General features: G+C 29.1%; 1 protein-coding gene across 2 annotated transcripts in view; it reads right to left on the reverse strand.

The window, feature by feature from the left end:
• LOC135925788 (unconventional myosin-Va-like) overlaps positions 1-15,535 on the reverse strand; it is a 64,952-nt gene that overhangs the window by 42,268 nt on the left and 7,149 nt on the right. The window contains exons 5-9 of one of the 2 annotated variants that reach the window (XM_065461268.1): positions 5,097-5,262; positions 3,658-3,928; positions 2,824-3,079; positions 2,000-2,107; positions 1,002-1,120 (exon numbers count right to left, since the gene is read on the reverse strand). In XM_065461268.1, the coding sequence (XP_065317340.1) occupies positions 1,002-1,120; positions 2,000-2,107; positions 2,824-3,079; positions 3,658-3,928; positions 5,097-5,262 (920 nt within the window). Of the gene's footprint in view, positions 1-1,001; positions 1,121-1,999; positions 2,108-2,697; positions 3,080-3,657; positions 3,929-5,096; positions 5,263-15,535 lie in introns of both variants that reach the window. The other variant, XM_065461267.1, reaches the window with a different exon arrangement.

The raw sequence follows: 15,535 nt of genomic DNA on the forward strand, positions 1-15,535 counted from the left end.
ATACTATAAATCTTCGAAAGATATTAAAATTGTTATTTTATTGTCTTAGAAGTAGGATTTCTAAATTGGCCAAGGAAATTTTAAGTTATTTATTTCCATTATCTCTGGTATATTAAGACCGTGACTTAGAAAGATATAGAAGTAAATAATTATCGCTTCTATAATAAACGTTATAGGGCGCAATTTCAAAATCATCCTCACTCATTTCTTTAATATATATAATAATTTATAATTTAGAAGTGTATTACTCTCATCGTTCCTTCCCCTACTATTTTTTACCAGAGATCAAGAAGGTCCGGCCAGAGAAAATTTTTGAAAAAGATTTTATCTTTGGCCCATAAATTTTTAGTTCGGCCTGAATAATTTTGTACAAGTTGACAAGCTTAATATGTAATAATTTTTAAAGAAATACTGTCGAATTCATGCACCAAATTCCTGGACAGTGACAATAAAAATATTTTGCACAAGTTATCTGGTCTAGATTCCAGTATTTAAAAAAAGCAAGTTATCCTGCCTCGTTTCCCTATCTCCTTAATATAAATCCCTTAGATTCTTGCTAAATTTATACATATAATATAAATATACCATAGCCTTGCACCTCCGTAGATTTTATGAACAAGTTCGCCATTAATAAATCTGACTAACAAATTGAACATTTTTAAATAAAGATCTTTAGCAAGCCTATCTCTGACCCCCTGAGCTTTGCCAGAGGAAGAAAATGAATGTATAACTCTGGCCCCAACTGTCCAAAGTCCCCTTCTGAATACCCTCCAGCTCATACTTTGAGAAACCACATATAAATTCGTTTCCACAAATAAGAACCTGTAATGTGAAGAAACTAAAACGAGAATCTAAAATTGATTAGTTTTATCTTATTTTTCGAAGGATAGGAAAAAAAACTTATAGAACCATCCATTGCGGTCTGCTAGAAAAATGAATTTGGACTGCAAATATCCACCAGAAACAATGTAGTTATATATGATTGTATTTGCTAGATTTACGTTTGAGATAGAAAAAGTCTGAGTGGCGTATTTGCACAAGTTAACCATGTCCAAATTACCCAAGTGTAAAATGGCCGCCAGAATCCTAAATATATCGCATTGAACTTCTTTCTTAAAACCTTTCAAAAAAATATATAATATATAAATAATTTAATAAATAATTAAAAATTCGAACGAGTCTTTTTTTAGATAAATAATAGTTTTAGGAAGACTATAAAAGAAGATGGATAATGAATTAATTTAAGACAATGATGAATGCCTAACTGTAATTGTCATCAAAGAGTTATGTCTTAAATCATTATTTTTAGGCTATGCAAACTTTGAATACTTGTGTAAAAAATTTTATAGTAAAATACACAAATATCAATCAAATAGAATGTGATATGTAAATTTTTTTGTGGAGTAATATTTGAGGCGCGGAAACTAAGTGCCGATAATTTTTTGTTTTAGTGAAAATTTTATATTTTTATTATAAATAAAATATAATTTAATTTTAAAAAATATTTTAAAAAAAATGAGGTTTCATATGGACCACCTCCTACAGCCATATCAGAAGGCGTAGAAATTTTAAAAAATGATTAAATAAAGGGAAAATTTTGCATTGATTGCACCTCCATTTTTTTTATGAAATATGTTTTTAATCATTAAAGTTAATAATTTTATAGCTTTTAAAATAACTAATCTTATCTTCTTTTTTTAAAAATTTAACATTGGTAAATTTATAATTCATAAATGTCATATATGATTATCTCCTATTTTAAATATAATATTATATAACTCGTGTATTAAATTTGGAATGATTAAAATTAGTTTCCGATGAAGTAGCTCGCGATAATAATAAAAATATGATTTTAAAATGGTGGTTATATTAGTTATTTCATAAATACTCCATTTTAAACCTATAAAATTAAAAAAATTTTCGCCCATTTGAATAATGCATGATTTTAAATGATTAAGAAAAAAAAATATTGAAAATTTTATTTAAAAAGAAAATAAACCCATTAATGTAAAAGCCTTGGTTGTTTCTAGAAACATGCTACAATCATTCACGCCTTGTATGTTTGCAGATCGACCGTAATTCAAGTATTTGAACATTTTTGAGGGGCCTAAATTATATAAAAATATAATAAATTATTTTTACATTTTATAATTAATTATACAAGCAATAAAGTATAACTTTAAAGGTTATCATAAAACATATTATATATTGTGTCAACTATCAATTTTGTGAAATTAATTTATATGATTTAAGGGACATTGTAAAATTTTGTGAGATATTATTATTCCGACAGGAGAGTACTAGCCCTTGGGGATGGGTTATTAGAAAATAAATGTAATATAATTTTAATTATTATTTGGAAACTCTTGCTATCCAAAATTTTAATATATATTCTAGAAAAATATTCGACGTCATATATATAATAATCACATTGTACATCATAACTGAATTATTATTTCCTCCTTAAATTAAGTTATCAAAATATCTTTAAAAAACTACTAAGACATAACCCTCTTTTTCCCAAAAATATACAAAGTTTACAGTGTTAACATTTCTCCAGTTAAATAAAAAAATTTAGAAGGGATGATCAATGTGCATAAAAAATTTTTTAAGTTGAAATCAAAATTTCTTTTCAACTTTTTTAAAAAATGTTTTAGTACTTCGAGAAAAATTTATATTTATGAAGTTTTTTAAAACCTAATTTTAATTCTAACAAAATATCTTTCCCCATGAACCAGTTCGGTCCTCTGACAGTAGCACCATCATTCTCCTTAGCCGGGTAAAGGGAACAAAGTTGATAAAATATATGGAAATTTCTTTCACCGTCTGCTTGCGAAATCACCCTAGACTTTTCGAGCAAGTAAGTTTTCATTTTAGCCCCGCTGATTTTAACACCTTCAAAACTATCGTCATCCCTGGCTTTATTCAAATCTTGTCCAGTAACGTCTAACTTGGGCCTTTTGTGGTCAAGAGATTTGCTATTCATATTACTATAAGAGCGTGGGGAAAAATAGATTTGGAGATATTTTCCGAACCGGCTACTATTGTCATTTCTCAGGGTTTTAGCGTTACCCAATGCCTAAAAATTATACAAGGAAATTAATGTTATCTAATAAGTATTGTATTCCGATGTCGATGTTCCTACGTCACACGAGTATTTAATGACCCGTAGTATTAATATAAACAAGAATGTAAGTTCTTAATGTTACAAAACTACGTCCTCTAGAATTATCTAATCGGGTCAAAAAGGACCGGTTTAGATTGTTTCATCTATCTTGGCAGATAAAATAACATTTAATTTTGTTTCTAACCCCGAAATTAAATGAAATTGAACACAAATGCTTTGGTCGTAGAGTGGTCAACTGGTCCTGGTTGACCATCTCTGTATGGAAGGCTTAATTTTGAATAATCATTAAGCTAGATTCTATCGTAAAGTTGGATTAGAAACAGAAAAAAATAAACAATTTATAATGTGAGAAAACTCATTATTCAAATAATAAACTTAAAATGACACTTAATCCTATTAAATGGTCCTAAAACTTTGTAACCTTCTTTATTTTTTAACGTTTATATTTTAATTTATTTTCCTAAAAAATTTACTTCCGCAATCTCTCTTGCAAATTTCTTAATGTTTTATCAAAAAAAGCATATTCAAACTTCCATGATAGGATTTGACGATAGAGCCTGCTTTTCTATACAGAAATCCTCGTCGTTTTCCTCGCATTCCGTCGTTTTTTTATTTTTAGAAGGCGCGTTTACGTATTTCCTACTGTCGCCTCTGTAAAAATTAGCAGGATTTATGCTCAAACTATTGGAATTAAAAGCGTTCGAATATGTATTAGCCAGGTATCTCATAACGTATTTCGCTGTCATAGTTTTGCCAGCTCCACTCTCACCGCTTATGATAATGGACTGGTCTTTGTCGAATCTAAAAGTAAACATGTGGATAGTATTTAAATATTTTTATTTTTTCTTTACATGCAAAATATATTTTTTGATTGGAAGAATTTTTTAAAATTTACCAAAAGAAATCTATCTAATAAATACTTAATGTCAGGTATTATAAAATGATATAGCTTATAAAATTAAAATGTCAAGACTTAATATTTTTGATGCGTTATATAGTGCGCTCAAATTGAGCGTTTGCGTTTTGAGTATTTTTTTAATAATAAAAAAGGTATTGCATCCCCTTGTTTAAATTTTTAAAATAAATTTTTAATTTTATTTTAAAAAAATGGAATATGATAGTTTGGAACAATAAAAATATACTAGCCTCAAATTATATGAAAAAAAAGCAAACCAGTTTGCGTTTTATAAAATAGTTTTTAAAGCCACCGGTAATTTGACCTATTTGCACGATTTAATATTTCAGGCAATTCGTGTAATTTTAGTGTACAGTAAATTAGAAATAAATCAAAAATTCATGCATATATAAGAATATATTTTCGGCTCTTCAAATTTTAAAACGCGCTCAATAAATTATTTGCTACGAAACATGATTTTGACAGAAATGTATCCCATCGAAATGTATAAGATATCTATGCCTACCCTATTAAATTCAGTTCATATAATTCTATAAAATGTTATATATTTTGCCTGAATTACGCATATTGCCGGTAACATAAATCGGCATAAAGTAAATAAAGGTTAAAATATATTTTTTTTAAGCTGAGTACAATTTTTTTCTATGATTTAAGGTATATGAAAAATATTTTAGGTGGGTAAGCTAGCTCAAAACTCTTTCGCCCCATCCTAGTGACGTCGTTGGTTTGTATCTAAATCAGAAATGGACCAATATAACCTTTTTAGCTTATATCTCTACAAAAACCGATGTCAAAAATTTATTTGAGAAAAAAAAAGTAAGATATAATTTATCAACATTATTATTTTTTAAAGTTGTTTATCATTTATAACATTTCTTTCTTTTTTTCTCTTTCCTTTTTATAAGCGTTTTTTAGATTTTATGAAGTTAATTATCATATGTTCCATAAGTTAAAATTAAGAATATCGGTCGTGTAAATATCGGCACATCTCTGAAATAAATATTTATTATTCATTTTCTAAATATAAACTTAAAAACGAATAAAAAAATTTACTTAGATAATTGGGTCAAACAATTTTGCGCGACGGCAAATATATGAGGATCGAGAGACGTTTTACATTGGGAAGAAGATTGGTACGAGTATTTATAAATGGTGATCGCTTCGTCACTGTACAGAGAAGGTATGTCTTGGTACGGATTTAATGCTACCAAAACGATTCCTGTATATTTTATTATGAGGTAATTACGGAAAAGAAATCAGGGTTCTGTACCGAACCCAGATTGGTAGCTCTTATTTTCAACAAAAAAACCTTTAAGATTCTGTTACATGATTGTAAATATTTTAAAATAATGTTTTATTTCAATTTAAAGTTTAATGTTTATAAAGGTATTAATGTCATATTATATTTTGATTTTACATGTCCACTTAAATGTGTTTTATTTTGAGTAACATATTACCGATTAATTGATTTGACCAAGTATATATGACTAGATGATGAATAAAAAATAGATTATTGAAGTATAAAGAAAATAAAAGATTAAATTTCATATATCGACCAAATCTCAGTGCACCCCTCTTGTATCATGGTGGAGCGGGTACCAGCTTACTGGTAGCTGGTGGGGAAGAAAACTAGATACGACCTTCGCACGCCTAATATGGGACACGAACTATACCTGTGTTGATTTTGCCGCCAAGTCCAACCTCTAATTTTCTGTCATCGAAAAGGCCGAAATCCTAAAAAAACAAATATGCTTGCCTCATTAATACCGTGTTTATCCCTATCGTTACCAATACCTTAGGCATGTTCGGAAATGATGCTCTCAATTTCATCAAAACTATAGGGAAAAAATGAGGCAGATATCAGGGGACCCCATTGAAGGATTTTACCTTCGTCAGCAGATTTCCCTAGAAATCTGCCGGTCCAATTTTTTAAGCATTCACTCTTCTCTAGAGTGATTTGTACCCTTTTTCTTAACATTTTATAATTTTTTTTTATCCCATTTCTCATTTATACATACATATTTTTTAATTCATTTTTTATATATCATTATATTTTTTTATATATATTTTTTTAATTATAATTATTATAAAAGTTTAAGGAATTATCATAATTTTATCGAAATAAATGAATAAAAATTTTAAAAAAAGAAAAATGTTTTATATTTTCTTTTTGTAACATTTAAATTAAGTTTAATTTTTACTAACAATTAAAGTAATACATACCAGGCCTGTTGTAATTTAATAATTAAATTTTAAACCATTATTGGTAAATATTATTATATTATATCAATTAACACATATATTGTAATTTATACCTTTCTTACTTTCTGTTAAGGTTATTATTACGAAAAAAACTATTATGGGTAGCTTTTTTGAGTTGAACCCTCCCGATTAGCATATATATATAGTGTAAATTATACCTTTCTTAGATATTTCTATGTCACGGGGGTAATTACAAAAAAAAACTATTATGGATAGCTATTTTGATCCTCCCCATTAGCCCATATACCTTTCTAAGTTAAGGGTATAATTACGAAAAAAAATTAAATTAGATTGCTAGTTTGATTCCTCCCCTCACCCAATTTATTTGATTTGTTGGTATACTAATTATTTTTATTTAACTCTTTCTCCCAGATATCGATGTCTCAATCAGGGATTCAAACCGAACCTAAACATTAAAAAATTTCTAGCCGAACCTAAACCGAACCACTAAAATGCTTCTGAACCGGTTCGAGCCTCATGATTTTATTATAAAATAATGTGTAATTTATTACTAGTATATTGCAAAAACTTTTATTTGAATTGTATTAAAGATTATTATCAATCACATTTGATTGAATGTCAGTCAATATTTTTATAAACTTTAGTATATTGCCATTTTACAACATTTTTTTAATATTTTAAGCTTATAAATTATAATGCTTTGAGAAAAATTGAATCCTGTATATAAATATTTTACTTATTAGGAATGGATGACCTCGATAATTCTGAATTTCCCCAAAAATAAGAACCCGACTAGCCTGAAGGACTACAGAGAGATTGCACTGATCCCAGTTACCCTAAAAATGTTTACGTATATTATAGCAGTCAGGATCAAACCAATCATCGATAGGAACCTCTCAAAGCCATCACATCGTATAGGAAGATAGAAACACGACGGAACTAACCATGGCGCTTACGGTTATTTTGGAGAAAGCTAGAATGCATAAGTCTCCAATATTTTCCTTAATGATTGATTTAAGTCAAGCCTTTGACTCCATTATAAAACATAAGATCTGGCCCTAACTGGAAAGCTTATGAATAGATAAACATCTGATTTCGCTAATAAAAATAATGTACGACAATCATAACGTGGTACCACAACATCTAAACATAAAATCACAACCATTTAAGGCCAACAGAGGGCTGAAACAGTTGCATTCTATAACCTATGTTATTTAATGTAATAATGAACGATATTCTGAATAAATCCTTTAAACAAGATTATGCCCTTAACCCTCGATATCTGAATCAACAACGCGATAATAACATACACAACTCACTGAACTTTCTATGCTATGCCGATGAGGTATGCATATTAGCGAACTCTGAGTACAAACTAAGAAACTTGCTGTCATTGTTTGTTAATAATTGTTATGAATACGGATTAAAAGTCAATTACTCGAAGACAAAGTTAATCGCCAGACCCCTTTAACTTTGATGATAATGTGGTAGAAACGGTTTCAGATTTTAAGTATCTAGGAACCAGGATAATGTCATTAGGCACCACAATATTCGATACTAAGTCGAGGACAAACAAAGCCAAATCCCGATACCATCAGCTAACGAAATTATGGTCGTCCAACCAGATATCCACGAACCAAAAGATAAGACTCTTCAAATCCCTAATTATACCCATCTTAACATACGGATTAGAAACATGGCAACACTAAAAGCAATATCAACACATCCCAAAACTTTATAAACAAATGTCTAAGAAGAATTACTAAAACATACTACCCATACAACACCTCAAATTCAACCTTCTGGAATAGGTGCGACATCCTACCTATCAATCGACTCATTCCTCTGAGGAGATTAGAATTACTTGGTCATTGCTTAAGACATTCACAAGGAAATATGATATTTTCGTCCATGAAGTGGACCCCAAATTATGGGAGGCAGAGAACTCCCAAATACTATTGGCTTACAAAATGTCTGAAGGACATAGACTTGATCAATCTTTCGTTTACAGATTTTTTGGCACTCAGCAAAAACAAAAAATATTTGAAGGAACATCTATAATACATGCAAAAATATGGTCTAAACTAGATCAGCAATCGTGGAAGTATTAGACTATTCTCACACCGTATTATTTCCAACCTCTTCTCTCGGATTGAATTACAATTTATGTTTCGGCACAGGTTATATTGGAATTATGGATTGAATGAAATAAGATGAGGATGATGATAATTATTATTTTATTAAATTGCCTCCCCCACCCCTTTATAATTCCTTTCCCTGTCTTTTTCCTTTCCTTACTGGATAAACGATTTTGACGAAGGCAATGATGATCTTAGAACCGTGAATAATAATTTATTTTTTTTCTCTTTAGCTTTCACCTTTTCTGGTGGTAAGCTCCTTCAACATCTCTCTCCACTTTATGTTATTAATACAATCTCTTTTATCTAATTTATACTTCTTTATATTGGCTCTAACTTTATGGCCCCATTGAAGTTTTGGCCTTCCTCTTTTACGTTTGCCCATCACTTCCAAACTCTTAACTTTATTTCCTATGTAGTTCATGGGCCTTCTCATTGTGTGCCCATACCACCTAAGTCTGTTTACCATTAACTTAGCCTTAATGGGCACTACCTTTAAACTACTTGGTATTCTTGTACTGCGCACTTTATCCTTTCTTGTTACCCCAGCAATCATCCTCAGCATTCTCATCTCCATGGTTTGTAGACTTCTCTCGTCTGATTCTTTGGTTGGCCATGTTTCCGAACTACATAGAATAGTTGGTTGTATTATGGAACTGTAAATTTTTCCCTTTAATTTGTGTGGGATTCTTTTATCAAATAGCACTCCAGATAAAGATCTCCACTTTAGCCACCCTTGATTAATCTTACTCTTTATCTCTTTTTCTATTGTGCCGTTTGTTTGTATAGTGGAGCCCAAATATTTGCAGCTTTCAATTGCCGATATCTGCCATTCATTTATATCAATACTCTCTGTTTCATCTCCTCCTATCACCATATACTCCGTCTTTTCTCTATTTACTTTTAATCCGTGCGTTTCTAGGATATTTATCCAACTCACTAGTCTTTCTTTCATTTCATCCTTAGATTCGGCAAGTATCACAATATCATCTGCAAATATCATATTCCACGGGACTGTTTGAGGTATAGACTGTGCTAATACATCTATTACTGTAATGAAGAGAAGTGGGCTGAGAGCCGACCCTTGATGAACTCCTTCGGCTATTGTGAAGCCTGCTGAAGTACCTGTTGTGCTACGGACCATTGTTGTATGGCCCATATACATATCCTGTATTATTCTTATATATTTTTCGGGAACATTTTTGTGGCGTAGCGCCCACCAGATAAGTTTTCTTGGGATTCTATCAAAGGCCTTTTCTAGATCGAGAAAGACCATGTGTAGCTTTTTGTTCTTTTCCCTGTATTTTTCACTCATTTGCCTAATTGCGTGGATAGCATCGGTTTTTGATCTTCCAGGCATAAAACCAAACTGAGTCTCTCCTATTTCGATTATATCTCTTAATCTTTTTTCTATTATTTTTTCGTATAGTTTTAGACAGTGTGACATTAGTTTTATGCCCCTGTAATTTTGACAATTATGTGCTGGCCTAATGGGTAAGATGTACGCTTGGAAACACGAGTATGAACAAGGACGCAGGTTCAATCCTGGTAAGAACCATAAGAATCGTGAATAATAATAATGATAACAATTCCGGGTTCACTATAATAATGATAATGTGGTAAATAATGAGGATCCCGAGCATCGCTTAAACAAGGATTTATGGGGACACTATTGACTCTAGTGAATGACAAAAATTAATGAAGGTAGAAAGAAGGAAAAAACAGGAAAAAATCAGACAAAACGATAGTAAGCTCTTTAGGATAATGGGTTTCAAGGATTGAGATTAGAATTAAAAGCAAGTTGGATGCCTCCGGAATAGGGCCCGCTATATAGACATAACGTTATCTTCCAAGGATATACTTACCTAACATAAGACTTACTTTTTCATCTCTTAAATATCTAACCAGGCGTCAGGTACATTATTATTAATATTGGTTACAAATTTTTAACACTATCTTGCCGGTAACGGAACTAATAGATCCCCTCTTTCTTACACCTCTCTTCTTTACTATGCTAGCTGACTACATAGTGGTATCGTCCACTATAATAAAACGGGTATACATCATATATAGGATCTATATACTAGTGAATATACATGGTGCACGCTACAACTCCTGGTAGGTGATGAAATTGCACTTGTGCAATTTCTGGCGTGGTAATGAATGAATGAATGAATTTTATGAATGAATTTTATGAATGAATTTTATGAATGAATTTTATGAATGAATTTTATAAATGAATTTTATGAATGACACATCAAAATGTAATATTATTGATTGTCAAATAAATATGAAAGGCAATCATGGAGCAAATCTTGAGCGTCACCTAAAAGAAACCACCCACTAAAATTTTATCAAATTAACAAAATATCACAACAAAAGCTTAATATAATAAAAAAAATCTAAGATGTCAACAAGCTAACAGACGATAGAAGAAGCATTAAAAGAACAAACAATATCAGTAAAACTAAATAAAAAAATAATAATCAATGCTTGTACAAAGTTGGTCACTTTTGATGACAGACCATTCAAATTATTTGATGATAGCAATTTTAGAAACATTCTTGATCCTATATTAGAAGGCATGGGTAATATTAAAATTAATTCTCAAAATATTCAATTCAATGTTGCAGAATTAGACTTAAGTATTCCGCAAAATATAATCAAAGAAATAAATGGTTGGTTATCTCTAAAAATTGATTGTGTTACTCGTCTAGACAGGTCCATTATTGGGATTAATCTTCAGTATATTCAAAAAACAAAAATTGTTCTGAGAACGCAATGAAAGAAATATTTAAACGGCCCACTGCAGACAATTTAAAACATCTTTATGAATATGAAATCAAAACTTCACAATATACACTATAACAACTGGCAAAGGAGCAAATTTGATTAAGATGGTAAAATATGGAGGAAAGAGATGATGACAATCAAATGTCTGAAAATGATGAAGAAGAACAAATACAAAATATAGATTATTTGGATGTTTCTACTAGATCCACAAATGTACCTAATGAATTAACAAGCAATCTTAATAATTCTCAATATAATTTTATAAGTATAAGACTTACAACTTGTGGGAGATCATGCATTAGAAAGTTGCTCAGTTTCTAATAATATTATTAAAGCTCATAATGCCTGCATAAAGCTAAGGACAAAATCGATATCAATCATACTAAAATAATTAAATTTAAAAAGACCTGTATTGGATTTCCATAGATGGTTATCAACCTATGACATGCTAGAGAGATTGAATGAAAAAAAGATATATGTGAGGAATTCAGTATCATACAGTGAACTTAATTGAACAGCTTTGGAATGGGAAGCAATTATAGGGTTGGTAAATATTCTAAAACCAATTAAAATTGCGACCCAAAACTTACAACTTGAGCAGCTTACTTTAGAGGATTTTTATGGCATATGGTTAAAGCTAAATTAGAAATTTCTATTTTTACTTCACCCTTTGCTGGTTCAATAATAGATGCTATGAATTTTAGAGAAAAACAACTTTTAAACAACAATACCTTTTTGTCATGCCTATATATGATTTAAGGTATGTTTTCAAGATATTATATTATATGTTATATAAATTTAATTAATAATTTTATTTTACTTTATATTTTTTTCATTTTTAATTTTTATTATATAGATATCAAGTGCTCTACTGAAGAAGAAAAAAACAAAAGCTAGAGAACATATTTATAAGAGTGGAGGATTCTAGCGAAAGTGAATCAATACCAGTTAATGTATTATCATCTGAAGAGGACTTAGTAGAAAGTCTTCTTAAAGAAAAAGATGTTAACAATCAAAATCTATTATAAAAATCAGAGAATATTAGAAATATTTTAATTAATTTTTCTAAAGAACCTAGATAAAAATATGAATATTTTAGAAATATTGGAGAAATCAGAATCTGATATCATACTGGCAGTGCCGGCTACCCAGGTTAGTGTGGAAAGATGTTTTTCAACGATTAAATTTATACTATCCCCTTATAGATGTAATTTGAGTGAGAAGAATCATAAAAATGTATATTAATAAAAAAAATTTAAGTAAATAAAGTTAAATATTGATTATATTAAAATTAATCATTGATATTTATTTGTTATATTTATAAATTAAATATTATTTTCTAATGTGCAATTAATAAAAATGAAGGTTTTAAGTATGCGTTTTTTATTTTAATGATGAAATAAAAGAAATATTCTTCCCTATACATAATTTGAATATAGGTTTGAATATAAAACTGTTCAAACCGGTTTTTAGAGGTTCGAACCGAACTGATATCTTTATTTTTTACGAACCGAACCTTGAACCGTAATTTTAATCCAAACCTGAACCGAACCCATATTCGTTTCGGTTTGGATCCCTGGATATTTTTCCATGATAACATCGTTTTCATACATGTTTTTTTATTATTTTTTTTTATTCTAAGTGGTGCATGTTACATGATTGTAAATATTGTGTTTTATTCAATTTAAAGTTTAATGTTTATAAAGGCGTTAATGTCATATTATATTTTGATTTTATATGTCCATTTAAATGTTTTTATTTTGAGGCGTCATTAGCATATTACCGATATTGATTTGACCAAGTATATATATGACTAGATGATGAATACAAAATAGATTATTGTAGTTTAAAGATAATAATAGATCATTCATATATCGACCAAATCTCAGTGCAAGACAACCCCTCTTGAATAAGATTCTGAATCCGAACTCCCCTAAAAAAAGGGTTCAGAGAGTTCAAATAAATTTTTTACAATAAAAAATATATATAATGATTGTCATTTATATATAAAATAATTTTAAAATAAATTCGTATCAAATTATTAGCATAAAACGTTTTCCCTGAATGCATTACTACCACAAAAATATAACCGCGAAAGCGATACCATGAAAAGGTTAGCACGAATGCATTTTTGCAAAAATATGAATGCAAGTACAATTAATATCCTAAACTAAACTAGGTAAAGGTAAATCAAAGGTTTGCATATACCTTGCCAGGAATTCTTCTATGGAGTTCGGGTAGGGGATATTTTTTTAAAATATGAGAAAATTTTTTTAAAAAATTATTAGAACTCATCATACAAAATTTATTAGAACAAATCAGATTTTATTAATTTCGAAGATAAATAATAAAATATTGGACAAAATAGTATAAATATTAGGCATAATCAGTAGCATAACCAGGTATTTTGAGTAGATGTTCAAAAATAAATTTTTCTCTCTTCAGCCGCGAGTTTTTATTATAAAATTTTATATTTATTTTTGAGGTTTAAATAAAAACTTCTTTGTATTTCATAACTTTATCATTATAATCATATCAAGTATGTTTATTTAATTAAGATGCAAGCAAAAATCATAAGAATTCTACAATTAACAAAATATAAGTTAATTTAATATTGAGTTTTATTTTTTAAATCTAGGTGTATTTTTATTACACTAATTAATGATGTGACTTTATTGGAAAGGAGTTAAAATTGCGAATAATTAAAAAATATTTCAATATTGTAATCTCGAAAAACATAAGGAGGGTAAAAATAATATGAATTGAACAAAAAAGTATTTGCATATAAAACTCGTAAGAAATAAGTCAAAAGTTAATAAAATATAAAACAGGGTAGAAATGATTATAAATATTACTATTTTCAAATTTTTGTAAAATAAATTTATTATTTTTAGTCATTATACTTTAATATATATTAATAATAGTTGGGAATAAAATCTCGGAACACACTGTATTTATATTTAATAAAACTAAATCAAGGGTTATTGATTGCGTAGACATTTACATTAAGTTACTTTTCATTCCCTCTTCAATGGAAAATGATCTCTAATTTGTAGATGCGGTGATAGAGGGTTGCTAATATTATCAACAAATTTTTAAAATGTGTCTTAAATAAAATTTTGAAGATGATTTGAAGGCTTAATAACATTTTAATTATAGTACAAAAATTGGGTATCTCTAGAATGCCTTCAATAGTTCATAGCTTTCTACATCGGAAAATAAAACGAAACTAAACTTTGCTAGATGAAAGTTGGGTAATAAAAAAATCAAAAATAATATATGTAAAATCCAACATAGCGTAGCATGATTTAAAAATAGTTTAGATCATAAACTACAAAATCAAATGTTTAAATGAAAATGTATCAAAAATTTGTAAAGTAAATTTTTAAAACATTATGAAATTGATTTCTTAAATAAAATATGATTTACAAATATATTAGAAATAATTTTTACAAAGTTGAAAGTACCAAATACATATTTCATCAAAAATTTAAAATTTCTTCTATTTCTGATGAAATATCTCATTCTTTGACGGGCTATCGGCTGTATATTAACTGGTAAATCAAAATAAAATATCATAGAATTAAAAATAATGATGATTTAAAAGAGTCAATATCCATAAATGGAAATGTAATCATCCCGGGGTGCCAATTTTTTAAAATGTTTCTCGGTTTTGAGGGTCAAATTCTCAATGTATATCAATTTATCCATTTAAATCGATTCTTTGATGTCTTACTTCTGACATACGTTTTTATTCTCTGCAATAAAGAAAAAATTCTTATATTTGCTTCTGTTTAATAGTTTTGTTGATATAAAACTCTAAAATATATTTTAAAGTATGCAACGACCACGGTGTTTCTTAGAAGGTCATCTAAAAGGAAGGAAGGAAGGAAGGAAGGAAGGAAGGAAGGAAGGAAGGAAGGAAGGAAGGAAGGAAGGAAGGGATATTTGGCAATTGATAAAAACATATTTCTTTAAAAATATTTTACATTTTTTGGCTTCGGGATGATATGTCAATTGCTTCCCCCACCTTCCCGCTACGCTTAAGGGATAGTATATGTATTCACTATAACATCGCGGAAATTTCTTACACTAAATTTGCAATTACTAAAAAATTTCTAAACCAGTACCAAACCTAGGTTCAGCCTGTTAAGCATTGACTAAACTGAACCAGTCTCAACATCAGATGGGCTTTACCGACCCCGCTAAAAAACTGTAGATTTAAAAAATTATATCGTACCTGAGTTATCTGAAACCAAGAAGAAAACTAATTATGATGAAAAAATATTAGGAAATATTATCAGAAATTCAACCAACATCTGATAAGATCGATTATTG

Source organism: Gordionus sp. m RMFG-2023, chromosome 3 (assembly GCF_954871325.1).
Source record: "Gordionus sp. m RMFG-2023 chromosome 3, tfGorSpeb1-WG-v2, whole genome shotgun sequence".
NCBI classification, from domain to species: Eukaryota; Metazoa; Nematomorpha; class Gordioida; order Chordodea; family Parachordodidae; genus Gordionus; species Gordionus sp. m RMFG-2023.